This window comes from Pseudochaenichthys georgianus, unplaced genomic scaffold (genome assembly GCF_902827115.2).
Source record: "Pseudochaenichthys georgianus unplaced genomic scaffold, fPseGeo1.2 scaffold_501_arrow_ctg1, whole genome shotgun sequence".
NCBI lineage: Eukaryota > Metazoa > Chordata > Actinopteri > Perciformes > Channichthyidae > Pseudochaenichthys > Pseudochaenichthys georgianus.
Genome location: NW_027263062.1, coordinates 67,321 through 91,039, shown reverse-complemented (window position 1 = coordinate 91,039; position 23,719 = coordinate 67,321). Strand labels below are relative to the sequence as shown.

At 42.4% G+C, this 23,719-nt stretch overlaps 2 protein-coding genes across 3 annotated transcripts in view; both read left to right on the top strand.

Moving 5' to 3' along the window:
- mdm1 (Mdm1 nuclear protein) overlaps positions 1–12,502 on the top strand; it is an 18,293-nt gene extending 5,791 nt beyond the window's left edge. For both annotated transcript variants that reach the window (XM_034078852.2, XM_034078851.2), the window contains exons 6-16: positions 1–58; positions 839–976; positions 1,090–1,208; positions 2,437–2,479; positions 8,947–9,143; positions 9,214–9,300; positions 9,481–9,563; positions 9,706–9,764; positions 10,167–10,419; positions 11,698–11,760; positions 12,067–12,502. The exon at positions 1–58 is cut by the window's left edge and continues 59 nt beyond it. In XM_034078852.2, coding sequence (XP_033934743.1) covers positions 1–58; positions 839–976; positions 1,090–1,208; positions 2,437–2,479; positions 8,947–9,143; positions 9,214–9,300; positions 9,481–9,563; positions 9,706–9,764; positions 10,167–10,419; positions 11,698–11,760; positions 12,067–12,173 — 1,207 coding nt within the window. In that variant the 3' untranslated portion in view covers positions 12,174–12,502. The remainder of the gene's footprint in view (positions 59–838; positions 977–1,089; positions 1,209–2,436; positions 2,480–8,946; positions 9,144–9,213; positions 9,301–9,480; positions 9,564–9,705; positions 9,765–10,166; positions 10,420–11,697; positions 11,761–12,066) is intronic.
- Positions 12,503–19,024: 6,522 nt separating this feature from the next.
- On the top strand, positions 19,025–22,002 carry il22 (interleukin 22). Its single transcript, XM_034078855.1, has 5 exons — positions 19,025–19,210; positions 19,948–20,013; positions 20,216–20,368; positions 21,002–21,061; positions 21,635–22,002. The coding sequence occupies exons 1-5, from the start codon at positions 19,025–19,027 to the stop codon at positions 21,737–21,739; spliced, it is 570 nt and encodes a 189-aa protein (XP_033934746.1). The 3' UTR covers positions 21,740–22,002.
- The last annotated feature ends 1,717 nt before the right edge of the window (positions 22,003–23,719 follow it).

Genomic DNA, 23,719 nt, shown 5'->3' with positions numbered 1-23,719 from the left:
ACAGTTCAGCTGGAAGACATCTGCAGCTGCTGCTTCGCCAATACTGACCGCACAACAGGTACACTATAAATAAAGCTGTGGGTTGAATTGCTGTTGATAGTGAGACTGATGCAGAGCGTATAGAGCACGAGCTGGGGTGCACGGTTTAACCATGTCCTGGATGTAGGAAGGGCCAGATCCATTCGCAGCATGGTACGCAAGCACCAGGGTCTTGAAGTGGATTCTAGCAGTTACTGGAAGCCAGTGGAGGGAGCGGAGGAGCGGGTGGTGTGGGAACATTCAGGAAGGTTGAAGACCAGACGAGCCGCTGCATTCTGGGTGAGAGAGGTCGGATGGCACATGCAGGTAGACCAGCCAGGAGGGAGCTGCAGTAGTCTAGGCGTGAGGTGACGAGAGCCTGGACCAGAACCTGCATGGCTTTCTGGGTCAGCTGGGGACGCGTCCTCCTGATGCTGTACAGCCTGTATCTGCAGCAGCGGGTTGCAGCAGCGATGTTTGCAGTGAAGGACAGGTGGTTATCTAGGGTCACGCCCAGAGTCCTTGCAGTCTGATCGTTCTTTGACCAGTTTTAATATAATACTATGAGCGTTTCTCCTTTTTATATTAACTACTTCTTTTAGGTGATACATTACATTCATTATTATTACTGTTAATATTATTATTGTAATACATGTAGTTCAGCTGCCTGTCCACTAGGTGGAGGTAGACTGCTGGTTGTTTATATCAGTCTCTCTGCTTTTGATTCATATAAACTTATTTTATTCAAATAAAGTGTGTTTCTTAATCTTTTACACGTTTTATCAGTAAAAATGATTTAAGTGACCTCTGACCTCCTCAGGTGCTCCACAGCAGCAGGTCTGTGCCCCCTTTTAAGAAACACCCCGTTCCCATGGAAACAGAATATCGCCGCAGCTTCCTGGGTCAAGCCCCGCCCCCAGAGCCCCGCCTCCGGAAACACCTGCATCACACACACAAGGTACACACACAAGGCACACACACACACACACACACACACACACACACACTTATTTCTGTATGAAGGACCAACACTTTAAATGTTCTCATTAAAGCTTCTATTTTTCTCTCCAGACCAACAAGAAGAGGAGGGAGGAGCCAGATAAGAAGCCCCGCCCCAAACAGGAAGTAGCCACCCCTCAGAAACAGGAAGTCCCGCCCCCCCCTCCTCCTCAGGTGCACAGAACACACAGGTGCGTTTCAGTGTGTGATGGTCTTACCTGTCTTTGATGTATGTTATAAGAAATCCTCCCTTTAGATGTTCTTATTAAATCCTGAATCTAAGAGATTATCAGAATAAATGAGATCCATCTTCTCCGCTTCTCCGTGGTCGGGTCTCGGGGTATCAGTTCCAGCAGAGAGCCCCAAACGTTCCCCTCATCAACCAGCTCTGACTGGGGGGTCCCAAGGCGCTCCCAGGCCAGAAGAGATATAATCCCTCCACCTGGTCCTAGGTCTACCCCTTGGTCTCCTCCCAGCTGGACGTGCCTGGAACACCTCCCTAGGGAGGCGCCCAGGTGGCATCCTAACTAGGTGCCCGAACCACCTCAACTGGCTCCTTTCGACGCGAAGGAGGAGCGGCTCAACTCCGAGTCCCTCCCTGATGACCGAACTTCTCACCTTATCCCTAAGGGAGACACCAGCCACCCGGCGGAGGAAACCCATCTCGGCCGCTTGTATCCGCGATCTCGTTCTTTCGGTCGTGACCCATCCTTCATGACCGTAGGTGAGGGTAGGAACGAACACGGCCCGGTAGACAGAGAGCTTTGCCTTCTGGCTCAGCTCCCTTCTCGTCACACGGTGCGGTAAAGCGACTGCAGTACCGCTCCCGCTGCTCCGACTCTCCGGCCCATCTCCTCCCCAGACGGGTTCTATCTAGTTTCCCGATATGGAAATTAAAGCGGGATCTTGCCAATCTCCTCTGGTACAGCTCTGTGGAAGATAAGAAGTACTTTATTGATCCTATATTTGGGAAATGTTTGCTTTGCATCAGCATAAAAGACAAGGCGTTGCACATTAGAGAAATTAAATTACAATTCTAAAATGTAAACATCTCAAAATAGAAAGGGCACTAAAAAAAGTAGAAAGTGTGTGTGTGTGTGTGTGTGTGTGTGTGTGTGTGTGTGTGTGTGTGTGTGTGTGTGTGTGTGTGTGTGTGTGTGTGTGTGTGTGTGTGTGTGTGTGTGTGTGTGTGTGTGTGTGTGTGTGTGTGTGTGTGTGTGTGTGTGTGTGTGTGTGTGTGTGTGTGTGTGTGTGTGTGTGTGTGTGTGTGTGTGTGTGTGTGTGTGTGTGTGTGTGTGTGTGTGTGTGTGTGTGTGTGTGTGTGTGTGTGTGTGTGTGTGTGTGTGTGTGTGTGTGTGTGTGTGTGTGTGACAGGGTGTTGACAGAGTTTCAGTCCAGCTGTTCTTCTCCTCTCTGCAGAATCCCCGAGAGACACGGAGCCTCGGACCGAGACGCCCGTCAGGTCAGAGGACATCTTAATAACCACGACTTAAAACACCGCTGCAAACAGATTCATTTCATTCTGACCCATCATGAAGTGAAGTGTCCATCACATTCACAGCGCCAAATGTGACCTCTTGAAATGTCTAATTTCCTACTAAACAACCAGAAATATTTAGTTTTAAAGGGGACCTACTGTATCGTGCAAAATGCACTTTGGTACGTCTTTTATACATGAATATGTGTCCCCGGTGTGTCAGGGAACACAACCCTCTCTCTTTTCCTCCGTACCCAAATCTCTAAAAACGGGGCTGCAACGGATCTGATATAGACTGATCCAGATTTGAAAATTCTCTGACGTCAGGAACGAGGAGCTCCGCCTATATGGCCAGCTCTCCACCTATCAGGGGGAGGCAGCCACGGCCATTGCCGTTCGAAAGCGCTGAAGACGCTGTAGTAGATATGCCAGGCCTGTAGGTGGCGCTGCAGTAGATATGCCAGGCCTGTAGGTGGCGCTGTAGTAGATATGCCAGGCCTGTAGGTGGCGCTGCAGTAGATATGCCAGGCCTGTAGGTGGCGCTGTAGTAGATATGCCAGGCCTGTAGGTGGCGCTGCAGTAGATATGCCAGGCCTGTAGATGGCGCTGTAGTAGATATGCCAGGCCTGTAGGTGGCGCTGTAGTAGATATGCCAGGCCTGTAGGTGGCGCTGCAGTAGATATGCCAGGCCTGTAGATGGCGCTGTAGTAGATATGCCAGGCCTGTAGGTGGCGCTGTAGTAGATATGCCAGGCCTGTAGGTGGCGCTGTAGTAGATATGCCAGGCCTGTAGGTGGCGCTGTAGTAGATATGCCAGGCCTGTAGGTGGCGCTGCAGTAGATATGCCAGGCCTGTAGGTGGCGCTGTAGTAGATATGCCAGGCCTGTAGGTGGTGCTGCAGTCTGCCACAAAAGCAGCGAAGAAGACTTCTCAGATTCAGCCCTTGTAAAAGCAGGGCTGGAAAAGAGCAAATAGAGCAAATAGAGCGAAATGAGGCTAAAACGCATGATCTGTTTGGTATTTTGAAAAAAAAGCTTCACAGACATGTTTTATATAAGTTTGGCCGACAATATATCATTCTAATATAGCATGACAGGTCCACTTTAAGAAATCCTCTAATTTAAGAGGCTCAAATATTCAACGGCTGCATTGTCATATCATATGTAAACAACAGAAATCACCACACAGCTGTAAAAGTAGAAGTACTCAGATCTTGTACTTGAGTTAAAGTAGAAGTACTCAGATCTTGTGCTTGAGTAAAAGTAGAAGTACTCAGATCTGGTACTTGAGTAAAAGTAGAAGTACTAAGATCTTGTTCTTGAGTAAAAGTAGAAGTACTCAGATCTTGTACTTGAGTAAAAGTAGAAGTACTCAGATCTTGTGCTTGAGTAAAAGTAGAAGTACTCAGGTCTTGTACTTGAGTATAATTAGAAGTACTCAGATCTTGTGCTTGAGTAAAAGTAGAAGTACTCAGATCTTGTTCTTGAGTAAAAGTAGAAGTACTCAGATCTTGTTCTTGAGTAAAAGTAGAAGTACTCAGATCTTGTTCTTGAGTAAAAGTAGAAGTACTCAGATCTTGTACTTGAGTAAAAGTAGAAGTACTCACATCTTGTTCTTGAGTAAAAGTAGAAGTACTCAGGTCTTGTTCTTGAGTAAAAGTAGAAGTATCCAATACTTGAGTAAAAGTCAAAGTACTCAGATCTAATACTTAGTAAAAGTAAAAGTACTCAGATCTTGTTCTGTAGTAAAAGTAGAAGTACTCAGATCTTGTACTTGAGTAAAAGTAGAAGTACTCAGATCTTGTTCTTGAGTAAAAGTAGAAGTACTCAGATCTTGTTCTTGAGTAAAAGTAGAAGTACTCAGATCTTGTACTTCAGTAAAGGTAGAAGTACTCAGATCTTGTTCTTGAGTAAAAGTAGAAGTACTCGGGTCTTGTTCTTGAGTAAAAGTAGAAGTACTCAGATCTTGTTCTTGAGTAAAAGTAGAAGTACTCAGATCTTGTACTTGAGTAAAAGTAGAAGTACTCAGATCTTGTTCTTGAGTAAAAGTAGAAGTACTCAGATCTTGTTCTTGAGTAAAAGTAGAAGTACTCAGATCTTGTTCTTGAGTAAAAGTAGAAGTACTCAGATCTTGTTCTTGAGTAAAAGTAGAAGTACTCAGGTCTTGTTCTTGAGTAAAAGTAGAAGTACTCAGATCTAGTACTTGAGTAAAAGTAGAAGTACTCAGATCCTGTACTTGAGTAAAAGTAGAAGTACTCAGATCTTGTTCTTGAGTAAAAGTAGAAGTACTCAGGTCTTGTTCTTGAGTAAAAGTAGAAGTACTCAGATCCAATACTTGAGTAAAAGTCAAAGTACTCAGATCTAATACTTAGTAAAAGTACTCAGATCTTGTTCTGTAGTAAAAGTAGAAGTACTCCGATCTTGTACTTGAGTAAAAGTAGAAGTACTCAGATCTTGTTCTTGAGTAAAAGTAGAAGTACTCAGATCTTGTACTTGAGTAAAAGTAGAAGTACTCAGACCTTGTACTTAGTAAAAGTAGAAGTACCAGAGTGTAGGAATACTCTGTCACAGTAAAAGTCCTGCATTCAAAATGTCCCTCAAGTGAAAGTAGAAAAGTATTCTCATCAGAATATAGTGAAAGACAGTGAAAGTAGTCGTTGTGCAGATTGGTCCATTTCAGAATAATATATATGATATGTTTATAATGATTGATCATGAAAGTGTTCTCAGAGCTGGTGAAGGTGCAGCTAGTCTGAAGTACTTTGTAGACTGCAGGGTAGCTGGTGAAGGAGCAGCTAGTCTGAAGTACTTTGTAGACTGCAGGGTAGCTGGTGAAGGTGCAGCTAGTCTGAAGTACTTTGTAGACTGCAGGGTAGCTGGTGAAGGAGCAGCTAGTCTGAAGTACTTTGTAGACTGCAGGGTAGCTGGTGAAGGTGCAGCTAGTCTGAAGTACTTTGTAGACTGCAGGGTAGCTGGTGAAGGAGCAGCTAGTCTGAAGTACTTTGTAGACTGCAGGGTAGCTGGTGAAGGTGCAGCTAGTCTGACGTACTTTGTAGACTGCAGGGTAGCTGGTGGAGGTGCAGCTAGTCTGACGTACTTTGTAGACTGCAGGGTAGCTGGTGAAGGAGCAGCTAGTCTGAAGTACTTTGTAGACTGCAGGGTAGCTGGTGAAGGTGCAGCTAGTCTGACGTACTTTGTAGACTGCAGGGTAGCTGGTGGAGGTGCAGCTAGTCTGACGTACTTTGTAGACTGCAGGGTAGCTGGTGAAGGTGCAGCTAGTCTGACGTACTTTGTAGACTGCAGGGTGTGTGTGTGTGTGTGTGTGTGTGTGTGTGTGTGTGTGTGTGTGTGTGTGTGTGTGTGTGTGTGTGTGTGTGTGTGTGTGTGTGTGTGTGTGTGTGTGTGTGTGTGTGTGTGTGTGTGTGTGTGTGTGTGTGTGTGTGTGTGTGTGTGTGTGTGTGTGTGTGTGTGTGTGTGTGTGTGTGTGTGTGTGTGTGTGTGTGTGTGTGTGTGTGTGTGTGTGTGTGTGTGTGTGTGTGGCCGGTTGATCTGGGGTTCAGGGGATTTGAGATCAACTTTTTGTTGTGTGTGAGTTTTGCTGATGGAAAACTAGAGTGCTGAGTGTCAGCGGTGAAACCACAGAGCTTCATTTCAGGGAAACAACTCTCTGTTAGTCACACACACACACACACACACACACACACACACACACACGCGCACACACACAGGTAGGTGGAAAGTGTCGTATGAGTAAGGGGTATCCACCTTGCAAGATGAAACACTTACTGGTCGAAGAGTTCATGCACACCACATGAAGAAGATCCCTTTAACCCGCGCAGGACCAACAATTCTACAAATGTCTCTTTTACATTTTCATCCCTGATATTTAAAGAATACGTTCACACCTTCTGGCTGTGGGTCATGGTGTTTTAGTTTTCGTGCCAAACACTGCAATATCAAAAACCAATCCGAGCTTCCTTCCAACTGGCTGCTGATATGCGTTCACCGGGCGGTGGCTGGGAGAACGCCACGGAGGAATGAACGCTTTGATTAAACGACTGGAAGTGTTTTTAAACCAGCTTAAAAAAGCCTCTCTAATATGTTCTGTGAATAAGAGCAACACATGACATAAAACAACCGTATTAAAAATGACCTCTGTAGTACTTGAAAGGCTTAAGCCCCGCGGTTCCGGGGCCGAAATCGCGTCATTTGCAGGAAACAACGTCTTAGGAACCTTAATATTTAATAAACTATGAATATTTTATATCCATATAACGGAAAAAAACTAATTTAACTGATCTTTTTTTATTTTTATTTTCCAAAAAAACACACAATGCTAACAGTGACCCTCTGAATTAGCTCTGAGCGAAAAATGCTAACCTATTACAGCACCGAAAATCACTCCTAGCTCCCTTATTACTTATCCTAGCTGCACATCCAACACATCGTTTATGATCGCAAGGAGACACAGAATCTAAAGGTGCCCACCTTAACACTGAAAGATACAAACTCGCGACGTTATCAACAAAAACGTACATCAAAACATGTGGCGCTAGGTAGCCTAAAACGCTAACATGGCTTACCTGGGTCTTTGTCTGGTCAAAACTGGCCTTCAGTGGCATTAAAACGATAAAAACGATGCTGTAGTTCATCCATAGGTTAATATCCAATATGTCCCCTTTGAAATGGTCTGATAATCTATTAGCAATAAAACTGCAATTCCGTTTTCAAATATCAGAGCAGGCCATTCCTACGTTCTGAAGCAAGATTGCATGCGCAGAATGTCAGCACCGGGTAACGGGGGCGCCGCGCCCTCAAACCCAAAAGCAGATTTTCCCCGTCACACAATATTTCTGTTCCTCAGAAACCGTTTGATGACTCCAGAAATCTGAGTATCACACAGAGCGTTAGAGACAGCTTTGTTTTCACGGAGCTCCGACGTCACGTTGTTGTTGTTTACGTCAGGAGACATCTTGTTTACGGGAATGTATATATCTTATAGACAAGATCAGAGACTCAGTAGAAAAACTCCTGCTGTGTTATAATGAAAGGCAACAACACGTTAATACACTGAACAAAAATATAAACGCAACTCTTTTGTTTTTGCTCCCATGTTTCATGAGATGAACTCAAAGATCTAAAACATGTTCTTTAAACACAAAATAACCATTTCTCTCAAATATTGTTCACAAATCTGAAAAAATGTGTGATAGTGAGCACTTCTCCTTTGCCGAGATAATCCATCCCACCTCACAGGCGTGGCATATCAAGATGCTGATTAGACAGCATGATTATTGCACAGGTGTGCCTTAGGCTGGCCACGATAAAAGGCCACTCTGAAACGTGCAGTTTTGCTTTATTGGGGGGGTCTGGGGGGGGGTCCGAAAACCAGTCAGTATCTGGTGTGAGGGGTACGGGTAGGGTAATGTTGTGAATCGAGTGGCCTGTGTTCGTCGTCCATAACATACGCCTGCCCATACCATAACCCCACCACCACCATGGGCCACTCGATTCACAACATTACCCTACCCCAACCCCTCACACCAGATACTGCCTGGTTTTCGGACCCCCCCAGACCCCCCCAATAAAGCAAAACTGCACGTTTCAGAGTGGCCTTTTATCGTGGCCAGCCTAAGGCACACCTGTGCAATAACCATGCTGTCTGATCAGCATCTTGATATGCCACACCTGCGAGGTGGGATGGATTATCTCGGCAAAGGAGAAGTGCTCACTATCACACATTCTTTCAGATTTGTGAACAATATTTGAGAGAAATGGTTATTTTGTGTTTATAGAAAATGTTTTAGTTCTTTGAGTTCATCTCATGAAGAATGGGAGCAAAAACAAAAGTGTTGCGTTTATATTTTTGTTCAGTGTAGAATAAAAACCATGACAAAATAAGTTGTCCGTCCGTCCACTGGAAACGCTGCGGCGCTTTTATTTTGAAACGTATCTCATTTGACTGTTTTTTTAACGTATTCTACGTGCAGTATTCTACGTGATGAAACCGTGAAGTTAATGATAAGACGATGCCATCAGCTGATTAACCGTCTACAGCAGACGTCAAACTCAAGGCTTCGTTTCGCGTGGCCCTCAAGAGCTCTGAAAGAATATAATACGGTGACATGCCGCTTCACAGAACCACGTTGCCCATAGACTACATGTCCCACAATGCATCTCATTTTGTAACATGCGCACTGAAGAGAATTGCAATTATTTGACTTCTGCTTTCAGACGTAGTTAATCATGAAGTTATAATCATCCAATGCAGAGGCAGTAAAGTAATACTACATTATGTATATGTATATTTTATATAGTCTTAAAGTTCCAACCTTAATGCTGATGTGGCCCGGGATGAAATCGGGTTTGACGCCTCTGATCTACAGCAACTGAAAACCTCTAAAGATAATGATTTGTAAAACGTATTGTTTAATTAAACGGACTCTCCCTGCAGGTGGAGGAGTTGCGGCAGCAGGCGATGTCGTACCGTCGCCGGGCGTGGGGATCGAACTTCTGCAGAGACCACCTGAGCCAGCTGCTGTCCAATCACAACGCTCTGTGGGAGGCGGCCAGCTCTTGCTCTCACCCCCCCTCCCCTCACCCTCTGACCTCTGCCCCCCCGTCACCTGTGGAGGCTCTGGAGCTCAACAGGTGAGACGGCAGAGAGCATCATGGGAAATCTTCTCTCCCTGCTGATGTCTAATTGTGTTTTTGTTTGCAGTAACTCCAGTCAGAGGTCGGCGGCTTCCGGAAGAACTAAAACTCCTGAGAGACGATCGGTCTGCGGAGAAGAAGAAGAAGCAGACGAGTAAGATCTAGAAGAAATCTGTACTCTGAATACTACTCTAGGAAAGTGGATTAAGAAGCCGTTAAATACTCTTTCCGACCGCAGAAGATTAACCGTGTGTGTGTGTGTGTGTGTGTGTGTGTGTGTGTGACTGTGTGTGTGTGTGTGTGTGTGTGTGTGTGTGTGTGTGTGTGTGTGTAGGGAGGAGGGAAGGTTACCGACTCCGAGGCTGAAGATACGACCGACTCAGAGAACTCACCATGATCTCACCACACCTGCCACTGGTACACACACACACACACACACACACACACACACACACACACACACACACACACACACACACACACACACACACACACACACACACACACACACACACACACCCCCTCTCAGTGTGACCTCTGACCTCTGTTTGTCCTCCAGGAGGCGCTATACTGGTGGGGAAAATGAAGAGCGGTGATGACTCATCAGCAACCAAACGGGTGATATTATAATCAATCATTAAAATGCTGTAAATTGTTCTAATTGCTGCTACAGTATATTATGTTACATTAAATTATACAACATTAGCTTCTATAATATTTTATTATATGAAATGATTTCATATTAAATTATTTTATTAAAATATATTATTTTATATTAAAATATATTACATTAAACTAAGCTTTATTACATTTAATTAAATTATATTATATTATAAATATAGAACATATTTTTGATGATATAGAATTAAATTAAACTATATTATGTTTTTAAAAAATGCACTTGATTATATTAAATTAACTAACGTTACATATCATTCAGATATATTATTTTAATTATATATATTATATTACTTAATAACATATATTAGTTTCTGATGTTTGGTTTTTTGTTGTGTCCAGAGATGTGGCTCCTCTGTTTCCATGGCAGTGGGCGCGGAGACTACAGTTGCTATGCAGATCACCCCGAAGGAGGCGTGGTCTGAACATAACTCCGCCCACTCCAAAACATCTGCCTCGTCCCCCGACAACAAGCCAACTGTCAGTCCTGCCTCTAAACCAATCAGGTTGAAGCAGACTTCCCCTCCTCCTGTAGCCCCGCCCCCTCAGCACTGCATTCAAGGCACTCTGAGGACCGCCGACTTCCAGCACAACGGTGAGGCGTTTAAGATATTAACCTGCAGCTTTTAAAACATTAAATAAGTGAATAAATTACAGGAACAGTCCAGCTTACGAGCTGATATCAGAAAACAGTGAAGAAATGCTCCCAACATGAGATGGAAGCAGCAACTGATTAGCATTTTGCCTTAAAAAGAAGAATACAACTCAAACTGTAAACAAGAGTTTGCTTACTAGTTATCTATCAGAAAACAAAACGTATGAAACTTTGCAACAGTCCAACATGAAGCCAGCTAATAACAGAACTTATTAGAACTTATATGATATATATTAAAATGTTTTGCGACCAGGACATATTTATTTTTGCTTTTTTATTATTTATTTTATTTACTAAAAATAAATAAATAAATAGCCTAATTATTATACTTATTCCAGAAAAAAACAACTGAGGATTTTATTTACTTTAAAACCCTAATTAAATATGAAACGTTCGATCACTACGATCATTTGTTTACAATCAGATTATCTATAAATTGTCAACAATTTGTCCATTGTATTATTTAAATGTGTTAGTTTTTAGAATAGGTTAATTATTTGTATACATTTTGTGTTTTTCATTCAAGTACAATCAATAATAAAATAGATATTAAATGAAGGGATGCCCCCCAGAGGCCTGCACTACGAAGCCGGATGTTCTCTTAGCGGCTAACTTCAGGTTAACTCGGGGTTTCCGGTCCTACGACGCTGGTTCTCTTCTTAGCGGGCTAGATCTCCATGGTAACTGATGCTGAACGGCTAGCCTGGTTAGGTTGCAGGCTAAGAGCTCAACTCAGTGAAAGCACTGCCTGCTGACCAATCAGAGCTCAGTGTGCGGAGTTTAAAGCGATCAAGTCATATCACAGGAGAAAGGAAATACAGAAAGACGGCCGGCACAAATCAGCGACTGTGTGAACGAGAACATGAATAGAATATCACCTCCATCTTCAGAGCAGTCTGACTGTTAGAACATCAGCGCTAAGAAAGCTCTTAAATATCGGCCTCAGCATCAGTACTTGTTTTCAAATCTTCAAAAAAACAACAACTGAGAAAATCCAGAGCTCTGTTTTAGTTTAAAAGAAGGAGGTGTTTCTGCTTCTTCTGTGAGGAAGCATTTGCATCGGATCAACGAGTGTTTCTCCCCTCGCTTCACTTCCTTCTCGTCCAGTCTCATCAACAGATCTCCTTTCACATCACGAGCTGGAAAATAGAATATGAATAAAAGAGTCGTCATCAATTCCAATGACTGTCCCTCCTGTGTTTCAACATGTGTCCTCAGGGGAGCTGGGGCTGAGGTTCAGAGAGCAGCTGTGTTGCTCAGGAGGCTGCAGCCAGCGTGAAGGTACAGCAGCAGCAACAACAACAACAACAACAACAACCAATATCTATTCAAACTAGTATTATTAAGTTAATTAGTAAATTAAATAAATAAATAATGATGATAATAATTGTAATGACTACATAAATAATAATATTAATATAAATAATGTTAAACATACGGTAAGTTCTGTAAGTAGAAACATAATAGTTATAACAATCTTCCCTGTAATTCGCCCTGTTGTCTCCTCGTTCATGTTTTTGTTGTTGTTATTGTCTCGTACATTAGTTACCTTCTCTCATTATTTAAACGTGTCCTCTCGATTCCTAGACGACCGTTTGTCGGCGATGTCGTGGCGTTCGGCGACTTCCTGCTCAGCGGCGTCCGTCGTCCTGCAGCGAGCTCAGAGACGAGAGAGTTTCTGGGGAAAGAGATGACCTCTGACCTCTGACCCCTGACCCCTGACCCCCACCACAGCTGAGTCTAACCACGACTGTACAGTATTATGGGCTTGAGTTAAATATCATGTTTTTTTAATAGCTGCTGAAAATCACGCTGTGTTTTATAATGAAGTCATAGATGCTTTCATGTCATTATGTTGAGGACTCTTTAAAGTAGGGACACTACATACTGATATACACCTGAACATCAGCAGGAGAGAACTCTTTAAAGTAGAGACACTACATACTGATATACACCTGAACATCAGCAGGAGAGAACTCTTTAAAGTAGAGACACTACATACTGATATACACCTGAACATCAGCAGGAGAGGACTCTTTAAAGTAGAGACACTACATACTGATATACACCTGAACATCAGCAGGAGAGGACTCTTTAAAGTAGAGACACTACATACTGATATACACCTGAACATCAGCAGGAGAGGACTCTTTAAAGTAGGGACACTACATACTGATATACACCTGAACATCAGCAGGAGAGGACTCTTTAAAGTAGAGACACTACATACTGATATACACCTGAACATCAGCAGGAGAGGACTCTTTAAAGTAGAGACACTACATACTGATATACACCTGAACATCAGCAGGAGAGGACTCTTTAAAGTAGAGACACTACATACTGATATACACCTGAACATCAGCAGGAGAGGACTCTTTAAAGTAGAGACACTACATACTGATATACACCTGAAGATCAGCAGGAGAGGACTCTTTAAAGTAGAGACACTACATACTGATACACACCTGAACATCAGCAGGAGAGGACTCTTTAAAGTAGAGACACTACATACTGATATACACCTGAACATCAGCAGGAGAGAACTCTTTAAAGTAGAGACACTACATACTGATATACACCTGAACATCAGCAGGAGAGGACTCTTTAAAGTAGAGACACTACATACTGATATACACCTGAACATCAGCAGGAGAGGACTCTTTAAAGTAGAGACACTACATACTGATATACACCTGAACATCAGCAGGAGAGAACTCTTTAAAGTAGAGACACTACATACTGATATACACCTGAACATCAGCAGGAGAGGACTCTTTAAAGTAGAGACACTACATACTGATATACACCTGAACATCAGCAGGAGAGGACTCTTTAAAGTAGAGAGAAGAGGAAGTCTAAACTCTCCAGTTGAAGGGAATGGCGTTCGACAGGTTTCCAAAAACGTGCCGTACTTCCTCTCTTCCTCTCTTCTTCTGCTGCAGATACTTGTTTCTAGGTATCTATTTTTAAACATCTGTGCGTTAAAAGCTTAAATCATTTTCATCAGACTTATAAAAGTATTCATATTTATTGACATGTCATTGCAGATAATGACCCTGATGATATCACACCCGTACAACAAACAGAATGACATCGACAGGATGCTTTTATTCATTTAAATAACTAAGTATCTAGAAATCTTTTGTTTTATTTTTTATTTGTGTTTGAAGATGTGTTTCAAATAAAAGTCTCTGTGATGTGTAATGTAGGAAAGTACAGGATTCAGATTAGTTCTTGACTAACATTTAAATATTTTTATATTTGTAGATATTTGTTACCCACTAGAAATGTATTACAAATTGTTATTAATAATATTTTTTATTTAATTGTTGTTTCTTTGTTTAAAGGGCAAAATAAAATCCCTCAAAATATAATATTCCATATTTCTGTGTTGTTTATTTCCCTATTCCGTATCTACACAACGACCGGTTCATTATACGTACCTCAGTTCCTCCGTACGTCACTCCGTCTTTATTATGTTTGGAATTCACAACAAAATTCCTGTCTTCCTGTCGTTCCTTTATTACCAACTGACGGTGGTTCCCCTCCTCTCGCTGCATCGAGAGAACAAACAATGTAGAGCCGTGCTTTCAGCATCACGTGAACTCGCTATCAGGGGAAAAGTACATGCTTTATTAATGGGTTTGATACGTTGTGTTTACAGACATTACACACAGGCAGGATATACAAACACGCAACATGCAGGTAGCTACCAACACTGACTTGTTCAAAGACCTTGGTTGCGGTCGAATTGTCCAAAATCAGCTCCTATCGTCTCTTCCTATCCACTATTCCTTAGGCGCTTTCACACTGGAGTACTTTTCCTGTTTAGTTCCGTTAGTGCCTGGAATTTTGCGTTCCCACCAAAAAGAGAACTTAGCTCAGAGAACTTTTACTCCCATTTTCAGTGCCTGCTAGAGAGGTGGGACTTTCCTGGGGAGAAAAAAGCACACATTTCTATTGGCTGGGCGAATTGCAAACCACGCCCCGTAAGGCTCTGAAAAGTTTTGTGAAGCCGCCATTTTATTTGCTCGCATTAGCATTACTAGCATTATTAGCATTATTAGCATTATTAGCATTAGCATTATTAGCATTAGCCCACCAACGGAGAGAGACTAACTAACAACACAAAAGAAAACATGGGAGCGGTGGAGATGAGGAGGTGTCGGCGTTCTGGCGAGTCCCAGCAGCTTCTACTGAGAAACTAACTATTCAAAGTGACCTAAGATAACTACACTTTAGCTACTGTATGCACACATGACAATAAGACTGAGCCACTGCATCAAAGGAAACGTGTATGAAATCCAGAGGCAGAGAGGACAGAGAGGACAGGGGAAGTTTCATTGGGACATGTATTCACCCTGTCGTCTCTCCTTTACGCACAACTCATCCAGATTGCGTAATAGAATCATATTTCTGAATGATTGGATTAATCTCCAAACGTCTCCATTGTTTTGGTGATTCCCCTCTCATTGTTACCTCGCTCTCGTACGTACGACAGGTTGCGACAGGTCATGACTGACTTCTCGTTCTGACGCACAGCTGATGAGACACCTGAAGAGTTTATGGAAATATAAATAGTGCTAAATAATCAGCCGCAGCCTCCGTGGGAGGATGAAGGAACCGTGGGAGGACGAAGGAGCTGCTGCAGCGGGGAAACAACAGTTCAAGAGAGAACATCAGAATTTGGTTGAATCCAGAGTGAGTTTCTCATGTGGGCGTTTCACACGAGTCACTGCAGAAGAGGATTAGGGTCAGTGTGAACACGATGTGAGATCTGACCAATAAGGGAAACGTTTCATTCAGTTCTGAGAAAAAAGTCAGAAAGAAAAAAAAACGTGGCTTTTTTCAGAACATTTTAGAATACGGACGTTTTTTTTTCTGAAAAACCTCAGAATTCTGACTTTTTATTTTTTTCGATCTCAGAATTCTGTGTTTTTGGAAAAAAGTCGGTATTCTGAATTCGTTCGATAATCCAAAAATTCTGACTTTTTTTCTCACCTTTTTTTTTCTGAAAATCTCGATATTCTGACTTTAATTTTTGGAATTCTTAAATATTTTTTTCTCACTATTAGAACTTTTTTTCTCACAACTCATCCGTCACATTTGGCCCTAATCCTCTTCCGTACTTTAAGGCTTCAAACCCATGGATGTATAATAAGAACTGGATGCAGCGTGGCCTCCTCGTTCATTCCTATGAGAGTTGCTCATTGGCGCATGAAGACAAAATGGCCCAACTTTTGAGAAAGCGAAACGTCACGAAAGTATTCATATAATCATATAATCCGTTGTTATTGTGCGTCCATGGGTAAAGGTAAAACGCATGTAGTGCTGAACACGTAACATGAACGTGCCAGGCTGCGCGGTCCCGTGGGTTGGATGCGCGTTCATAATGCCGAGGAAAATAACTCTCAGAATAACGTCATTAGCACATTTTGAGGAACGAATGTTTTTAATAAGCGCGATACGAGCGTTCATACTGGGTAGTTCATTTAGTTCAAAAAAATATCCAACGAGTTACAGACGTCTCCTTCCCGATGTTAGTCAATGGGAAAAAGTGTTTCCGGGCCCAGCGACTGATACGGAAGTGTAGTACCGCCGTTTGGCCACAACGAATACTTTCCTCAGAGTCCGGCGCACTTCCCGGGGGCTTGGTGAAACCTCAATCCAATTTTTTTAGAGAGTGTTTTGTAAAGAAATCATCAAAATCCACATTTAGGAGTTGAGTTACTCTCTTCTATCAAATTGACCAAAAGCTGTCATTACATAACGCCTCATTTGCATACCCAACATGTCATCTTCAGAAAGCGTGTAATAAAGTAGTTTTAGTGTCGGTAATGAACAGGGGAAAGTTTCACAGCGATATCTTTTGGTTAAATCTCCTCAAGCGTTTTCTTCTCCCTCTGTATTCCCTTCATCACGCCATCGGTCTCTGAGGGATCCTCACACCTCGTCAGGCACAAAACATCCATGAAGTTATAAAGAAAAAGCACCACCCGATCCTTCCCTGTTCACCTGGGAAATAATAGGCTAGGAAAACGCTGCCAGGAAATAAATGACGGGAAAACTCAACGACTGCAGCCAAGTTCAGATCTGAGGCGTCTTTCCTGCTCGAGGGGGTTTACCTGCAGACACGCCACTGCTTCCACCGCTTTGCACATGACAAAGGGCTTTAAGTCCTGCCATTGTACGTCCTCTATTCCCTTTTTCTTGTCTGAAACGATGGCCTTAAAATGCTGCTATAATGAAACTAGTTGGCATCTTTCTTGTATGGAATTGAATTGGTGTTAGCTGACGGGATAAAGGGCTTTAAATCCTGCCATGTTGTGTCCTGTATTCCCTTATTTCTGTCTGATGGCCTTAAAGTGCTGCTTAATGACTCCTAAAACCCGTAAATTAGTTAGTACTTTCAGTTTCCTGGTCTTGAATTGAATGGGCTTTTTCATTGGTGTTTGGTTTTATGAAATAAGTGATGTGGGTTATACAAATTACAGCCTAAAATACATCAGTAAACACCCCTAACTAAGGACAAAGAGTCTCATGAATCCTAGGCTATGCCGATGACACAGATACGTCCTGATAAATCCTTATCAGTGTCTTAAAACCTCTTAAGCCCCAAGGACCCGCCGAAGGGGCCGAAACCACAAAATCTGCAAGCAAAAGTGTCTGCGGCCTTCTTAAGATGTAATAAACTATGAATGTTTTATATCCATGTAACGGGAAGAAACTCGGCGAACTGATCTTTTTTTTAACACTGAGCCTCTGAATTAGCCACGAGCGGGAAATGCGCATTGCTGCACAGAAAACACGGTATAACACCCTTATTACTTATCGTAGCTGCACACCCAACCCGTCGATTAGCATCGTGAGAAGACACTGGGCGTTTCTCAATCGCAAGGATGCTTCCGAGTCACTTCCTTCAGAAGCGAGGCAAGAATCCTTCCTGGTATTCGGAAAACGAAGAGTGGAAGAGGCGAGCAAGTGTGCAGGTGTGCGTCATATGAGAGGCCCCGCCTCTTACATTTTCCGCCACAGATTTTGGGAAATTGGTCTGTGAGCAAAGCATTGTGGGGATTTGAAGGACGCGAAGTCTACCCATGTGCAGCCTCGAGATTACCCCCAAACCAAGGACGCGGCCTCGGTGGAATTCCAAGTACGCTGTAGAGTGGAACAGTCCTTCGGCGGCACTCGATGACGTAGCATCTTTGAAATATTGGCTTGGAAGCCAGTTTCCTCGAGATTGAGAAACGGCCACGGAATCACTTGGGAGTTGCAGTACCGCCCTTTGGCCACAACGACCCCCAGAGTCCGGCGCACTTCCTGGGGGCTTGGTTAATACACGTTACAACATAAAGCACACAAGTAGCTAAAGATGCTAGCTGGTGTTAGCATGCTAACACGCTTTTATCCAAAGCGACTCACACACTCAGCACTGTGGGCGATCCCCACAGGAGCACTTTGGGGTGAAGGGCCTCAGGGACACAACGACATGCTGACTGCAGTGGGGTTTGAACCTGCTATCCCCTGATTCGAAGTCCAGCACACTACCCACTGAGCCACAGCCTCCCTGTTGGTGGAGATATCAAATATAACTGAGAAATGAAAAAGTTCTGATGTTAATATTGGATTTGTTTTTCCTTTAACTTTAATAAATGCGGGTTATTGTTCTGTCTTCTCAGTCGCCCGTTGTTTGTCTTTTCGAATGCGCTCTATAAATAAACTTTATTGATGAAATCCCGCACCCATAAACACAAAACATACGTGAGTTACTCCACGCTTGTTTGAGTTTCTGAGCCATTAAACTGCGTGTGTCACTTCACCGCGTCATGGACGTCTTTTAATAATTCAGAAGTTAATTACGCTTCGAGGTGCGTTGAGTAATGAATGTTGCGTCATGTGGTTCGAGCAGAGCTGGATCAACACGTTTGTTATTTTTAGGGAAGTTTACCAAAACACACACAGAAACAGTATCCACGTAAAGACTAGATACAAACAAGAAAGTGTGTGTGTGTGTGTGTGTGTGTGTGTGTGTGTGTGTGTGTGTGTGTGTGTGTGTGTGTGTGTGTGTGTGTGTGTGTGTGTGTGTGTGTGTGTGTGTGTGTGTGTGTGTGTGTGTGTGTGTGTGTGTGTGTGTGTGTGTGTGTGTGTGTGTGTGTGTGTGTGTGTGTGTGTGTGTGTGTGTGTGTGTGTCTTGGGGTTTTTTGATGGTTACCTGTCCTATATTTCTGAAAAGGTGGGCGGAGGATTGATCTGTATAAAGAGACAGAGCACAGAGTCGTCTTCACACAGCATCTGCCAGCAGGTGAGGACACACACACACACACACACACACACACACACACACACACACTTTCTTGTTTGTATCTAGTCTTTACGTGGATACTGTTTCTGCTGCTGCAACACAAACAGTATCCACATCATTAAAGTACTTCTCGTCTTTTCTCTCTTTTCAGTTATGCTTTATATTAATGTTGTGTTTGTTCTTGCAGCGAAGAAAACGCTCTCCTCAAAAAGGATTAAGAAAATTGAATCGATCTGAAAAATGAAGATGATTCCCGCCGCCGTCTCCTTCCTCCGTCGCGCCGCCACCGCCGCCGTGTTGGTTCTCTTCCCGCTGCTTCTGATTGGCTGGGCCGAGCAGGCGGCATCACTTCCTGTCGACCGGTCGCTCAGTGAGCCGTTAAGAAACCCCGAGACGCACCAGGCCGTTCAGGACATCTCCAAACACGTGAGTTAAAGAATTGAATACGTGCGTCTTTACAAAAGGAATAAATAAAAGTAGGTTTTATAATATTATGTTTTGTATAACGGTCATCATTTGAATTATCAAAGTAAAAGTCACACTTTGAAAAGCTTATCAGTATTTTGGCTTTTAATCTGAACGTTTTGACTTTCATTTAGAAGCTAATCTTCTGCAAATGTATTTTAAAATGTCGTCTTTTTGGCACTTATGTAACTCTGTAGAACAGACATCATAATAAGACACTTATTTAAAAGAGTCCTGAACTCACGACACGGTGTAGCTTCACAAAAAGTCACATACAATTAAAGCAGGATGCAACAAAAGCTGATAGACAATAAAACCATGAAATATAAAAGTTAAAGAAAAGTAAAGACAGCATTAATAAATATTAAATTGAGAGAAATAGTAAAAAACATAAATGAGAACGATTTTAATTAAATCCCAAATTAGAAAAAATCCAGTATTTTTAGATCTCATATTGTTTAGCGTAACACAACTTAAATAATGTATTCACTATTTCCTCAAAGTATTTATTTTATTGGAAAGATGTAAACAACTTGTATTTATTTAGCCTGCATTTACTTCTCGGGAATACATTCAAAAATAATACGATATAAGACGGACAAAAAGAACTCAATTTGATCAAACGGTTGGAATAAATACAATTAAAAAAAATCTTAATAAATGTCTGATTTTCAAGTCTTGTGTTTTTCTTTCTCCAGGCTCAGGGTCTGCAGACGGAGGAAGACTCCAGCTTCAGGCTGATGCCCAGAGTCAACACCGACCAGGTAAACAAACAAACAACAACACATTATAAAATCCACTCGATGGACCCCAACCCATCCTCCCTCGCTGCATTCAAACTCTGACCTTTCCCCCCTTTTCTGTTTGTATTTCTCTCTTGACGTATTTTCTTTGTTTTTGCGTCAAAGCCTCTCAAGTGTCATGTATTATTATGAAAAACCTTAAAATAACGTTGCTTTCCTCCAGGATCACATGAAGATCTGCTGCCTCCACGCTAACATCCTGGACTTCTACCTGAACAACATCCTGAAGCACCGCGGAGACCACGTTCATCCCAACATGACCCGCCTGAAGGTGGACATGAACCGGGTCAGCGAGGACCTGCAGGACCAAGGCTGCGTGAGTGTTCTAAACTTAGCCGGTTAGCTTAGCTTAGCATAAAGACTGGAAACAGAGGGAAACTGCTAGCCTAGAAGATATTCCTACCTTCCCCAACATTTCCAAATTAACATTATTGTTTACTTTTATTTGTGGGTAATACACTTATTTGGTAAATATAAAGCTTCAGTCAGTACCCGGTTAGCTTAGCTTAGCTTAGCATAAAGACTGGAAGCTGCTAGCCTGGCTTTGCCCAAAGTTTAGAAATATAGCTACCTTTACCCAGACCTCTAAATGATCATTACATCGGACATCATCATGTTTGTAATTACCGTCAAAACAACTAACAGAAATGTATAGAAATAGCTTATTTTAAACATATTGTCCTTGTGGTTTCACCCCGTTTTATGCTAAGCTAACGGTGTGCTTGCTTTAGCTTCATACTCACAATACACAGTGTGTGTGTGGTGGTGGCAATGAGGTTGATCTTAAAATTGATATCGGCTTTCTGTGGTTTCGATTAGCAAGAGTGAACACACACACACACACACACACACACACACACACACACACACACACACACACACACACACACACACACACACACACACACACACACAGTTGCTAACCTGCTCTGTTTCTTTGTTCCTGCAGAACGTGACTCATTATCAAGACCATCATCACGCCGTGCAGTTTCGCAGAAAGCTCAACAAGGTGAGAATTTACCCCCAAAACTATTCCTGATTAAAAACACCGTCGCATCGTTCAGACACGGAGACGAGATGTTGCGTCTTTACTGCTCATCCTCCTGAAGTCAAATTGAATTTGAGTTTGTTGCAGAAGCTCAGAAGCTCCATAAAAAATTAAATATATAATAGATATTTCATTTGTCCCTGTGTCCCTGTATTGACATGTCCCTGTATTGACAATGTCCCTGTGTCCCTGTATTGACGGTGTCCCTGTATTGACGTGTCCCTGTATTGACGTGTCCCTGTATTGACGGTGTCCCTGTATTGACGTGTCCCTGTATTGACGGTGTCCCTGTATTGACGTGTCCCTGTGTCTCTGTGTCCCTGTATTGACGGTGTCCCTGTATTGACGTGTCCCTGTATTGACGTGTCCCTGTATTGACGTGTCCCTGTATTGACGGTGTCCCTGTATTGACGGTGTCCCTGTATTGACGGTGTCCCTGTATTGACGTGTCCCTGTATTGACGTGTCCCTGTATTGACGTGTCCCTGTATTGACGTGTCCCTGTATTGACGGTCCCTGTATCTCTGTTCCCCAGATGGCTCCGGAGCAGGGCTTCAACAAAGCGGTCGGAGAGATCGACATCCTCTTCATGTACCTGCAGGACTTCTGCGTGCTGCGCCGGAACGCCACCGAAAACTAAACGTCCGATTCACGACCTTTTCATAACAGCGACTTTTATACGTGTATTTATTTTCTAAATTGAATGTTTTTCTACAACCTATTTATATTGACTCGAGTTCGAAGGATTAGTGTTTGATCGATTTATTGATCAGGAAGTGTAATGCCGGAGCCGAGAGACTCTGGTGTTCATTCCGTTGCCATCTTATGGTGGATTATTAATATTTAAATTATTTATCACGATGAAGGAGGAGGTATTTAAACGTGACACCCTGCGGGGAGCAAGCCGTGTGTAACCTGATCTACTTGAAAATAAATAAAGTTTGGTTTTGAATATGAATTTTGACTCTCGTGGTGTTTGTGGAACAATCTTTAATTATTATTATTTAAATGATGTTTATTACGATTGACTAAAGAAGCAAAACGTTTTTTTTAAATTGATGTAAAATGGTACAAAATACAATTTACAGTAAAGTGCAACAAAGTAAATAATAATGAAAAGATAAAATAATAAAAAATATATAAACGCATGAATAAATATTTAAATGCCAACAAAAACGTTATTTTATTTCAAGATAAACCAAATATTACATGGAGGCTGGCTGTGGCTCAGTGGTGTGTAGACCTTTGAATCAGGGGGTTCGATCCCCGCTGCAGTCAGCATGCCGTTGGGCAAGAAGCTTTGTCGACAGCACTGAGTGTCTTTGGGTAAAAGTGTCCAAGTGACATGTCATGTAATGTGTTACTGACTAACACACCTCTTGTCGGTCGGTCCCTTAGTCTGTAATTATAATTAATACCTTTCTTTACATCCTTTCCACATCCGTGTGTAATGGCCACCACAGTTTATGAATGGATTTAAAAGACAAACAAATCATATTCATAACACGAGTTACATAACATCTACAATATCACCAATATCGTATGTAATACTCACACGTTAGGATCTTATCAGAGCAGATTAAGATCTTATCTGATCTCACACACACACACACACACACACACACACACACACACACACACACACACACACACACTGACCTATCTGACGATATATCAAACTGGTGCAGAATCTTGCAAACACCACAAGTAGCAGACGAGACATTAACCCACTTTCAGTTCTGTGGTGGAGTTTCAGCTCCTGTGTGTGTGTGTGTGTGTGTGTGTGTGTGTGTGTGTTTACAGTATGAGTGTCTATACATCTAAGTGTGTGTGTATGTTTGTTGGGAGAATCCCCTTATTGACCAATAATTGAACAAAAATTAAAAGGTTAGACGATGCACTTCGGTCATGAAAAGCTGTCTCATATTTTACTGTTTTTATTTTTAATACATTATTTAAAAAAAAAATTAAGATAATAAAAGGATACTAAAACATAATTATATGTAATCATAAAACAACAATCCTAGTTTACACAAAGCCTTCCCACGCTGTCAACCCGTGCAGATACAGATAATAGATGAATCTGTTAAGCAAGTGAAGTGGATGCCTCGTGGTCCCCACAAAGACCAATAACAAGAACACACACACACACACACACACACACACACACACACACACACACACACACACACACACACACACACACACACACCCCTACCTGGATTAACCTGCGAAGGGATTTCCCACACAGGTGAGACCAGGAAGTACAGTAACAGCTGCCCATTGTGTGTGTGTGTGTGTGTGTGTGTGTGTGTGTGTGTGTGTGTGTGTGTGTGTGTGTGTGTGTGTGTGTGTGTGTGTTCGGGGGTTTGCCCTCACTGATCATATCTGTGTGTTTATGTTAACTTGTTTTACTAAAGCAAACACTAGTATATATCTTAATTTCTCCTAAAGTGCCAAAGATGAAAGCTTTTTGCTGAAAGGTTTATGAAATGGTCGAAATCCCGAGCAACAAACAACACATATATATTTAATATTTTATTTGTGGCTGTTTTAAACACCCTGAAGTCCGTGTTGCGTAATGAAGTAGGACATCTTTTTGGTTTTGTGTTAAGCACCA

Excerpts from the sequence above, each read along its gene's own strand:
- il22 (XM_034078855.1), top strand. The coding sequence starts at position 19,025 with ATGAAGATGATTCCCGCCGCCGTCTCCTTCCTCCGTCGCGCCGCCACC. Across the intron at positions 19,211-19,947 it reads TTCAGGACATCTCCAAACAC|GCTCAGGGTCTGCAGACGGA; the intron begins GTGAGTTAAAGA and ends TTCTTTCTCCAG. Across the intron at positions 20,014-20,215 it reads CCAGAGTCAACACCGACCAG|GATCACATGAAGATCTGCTG; the intron begins GTAAACAAACAA and ends GCTTTCCTCCAG.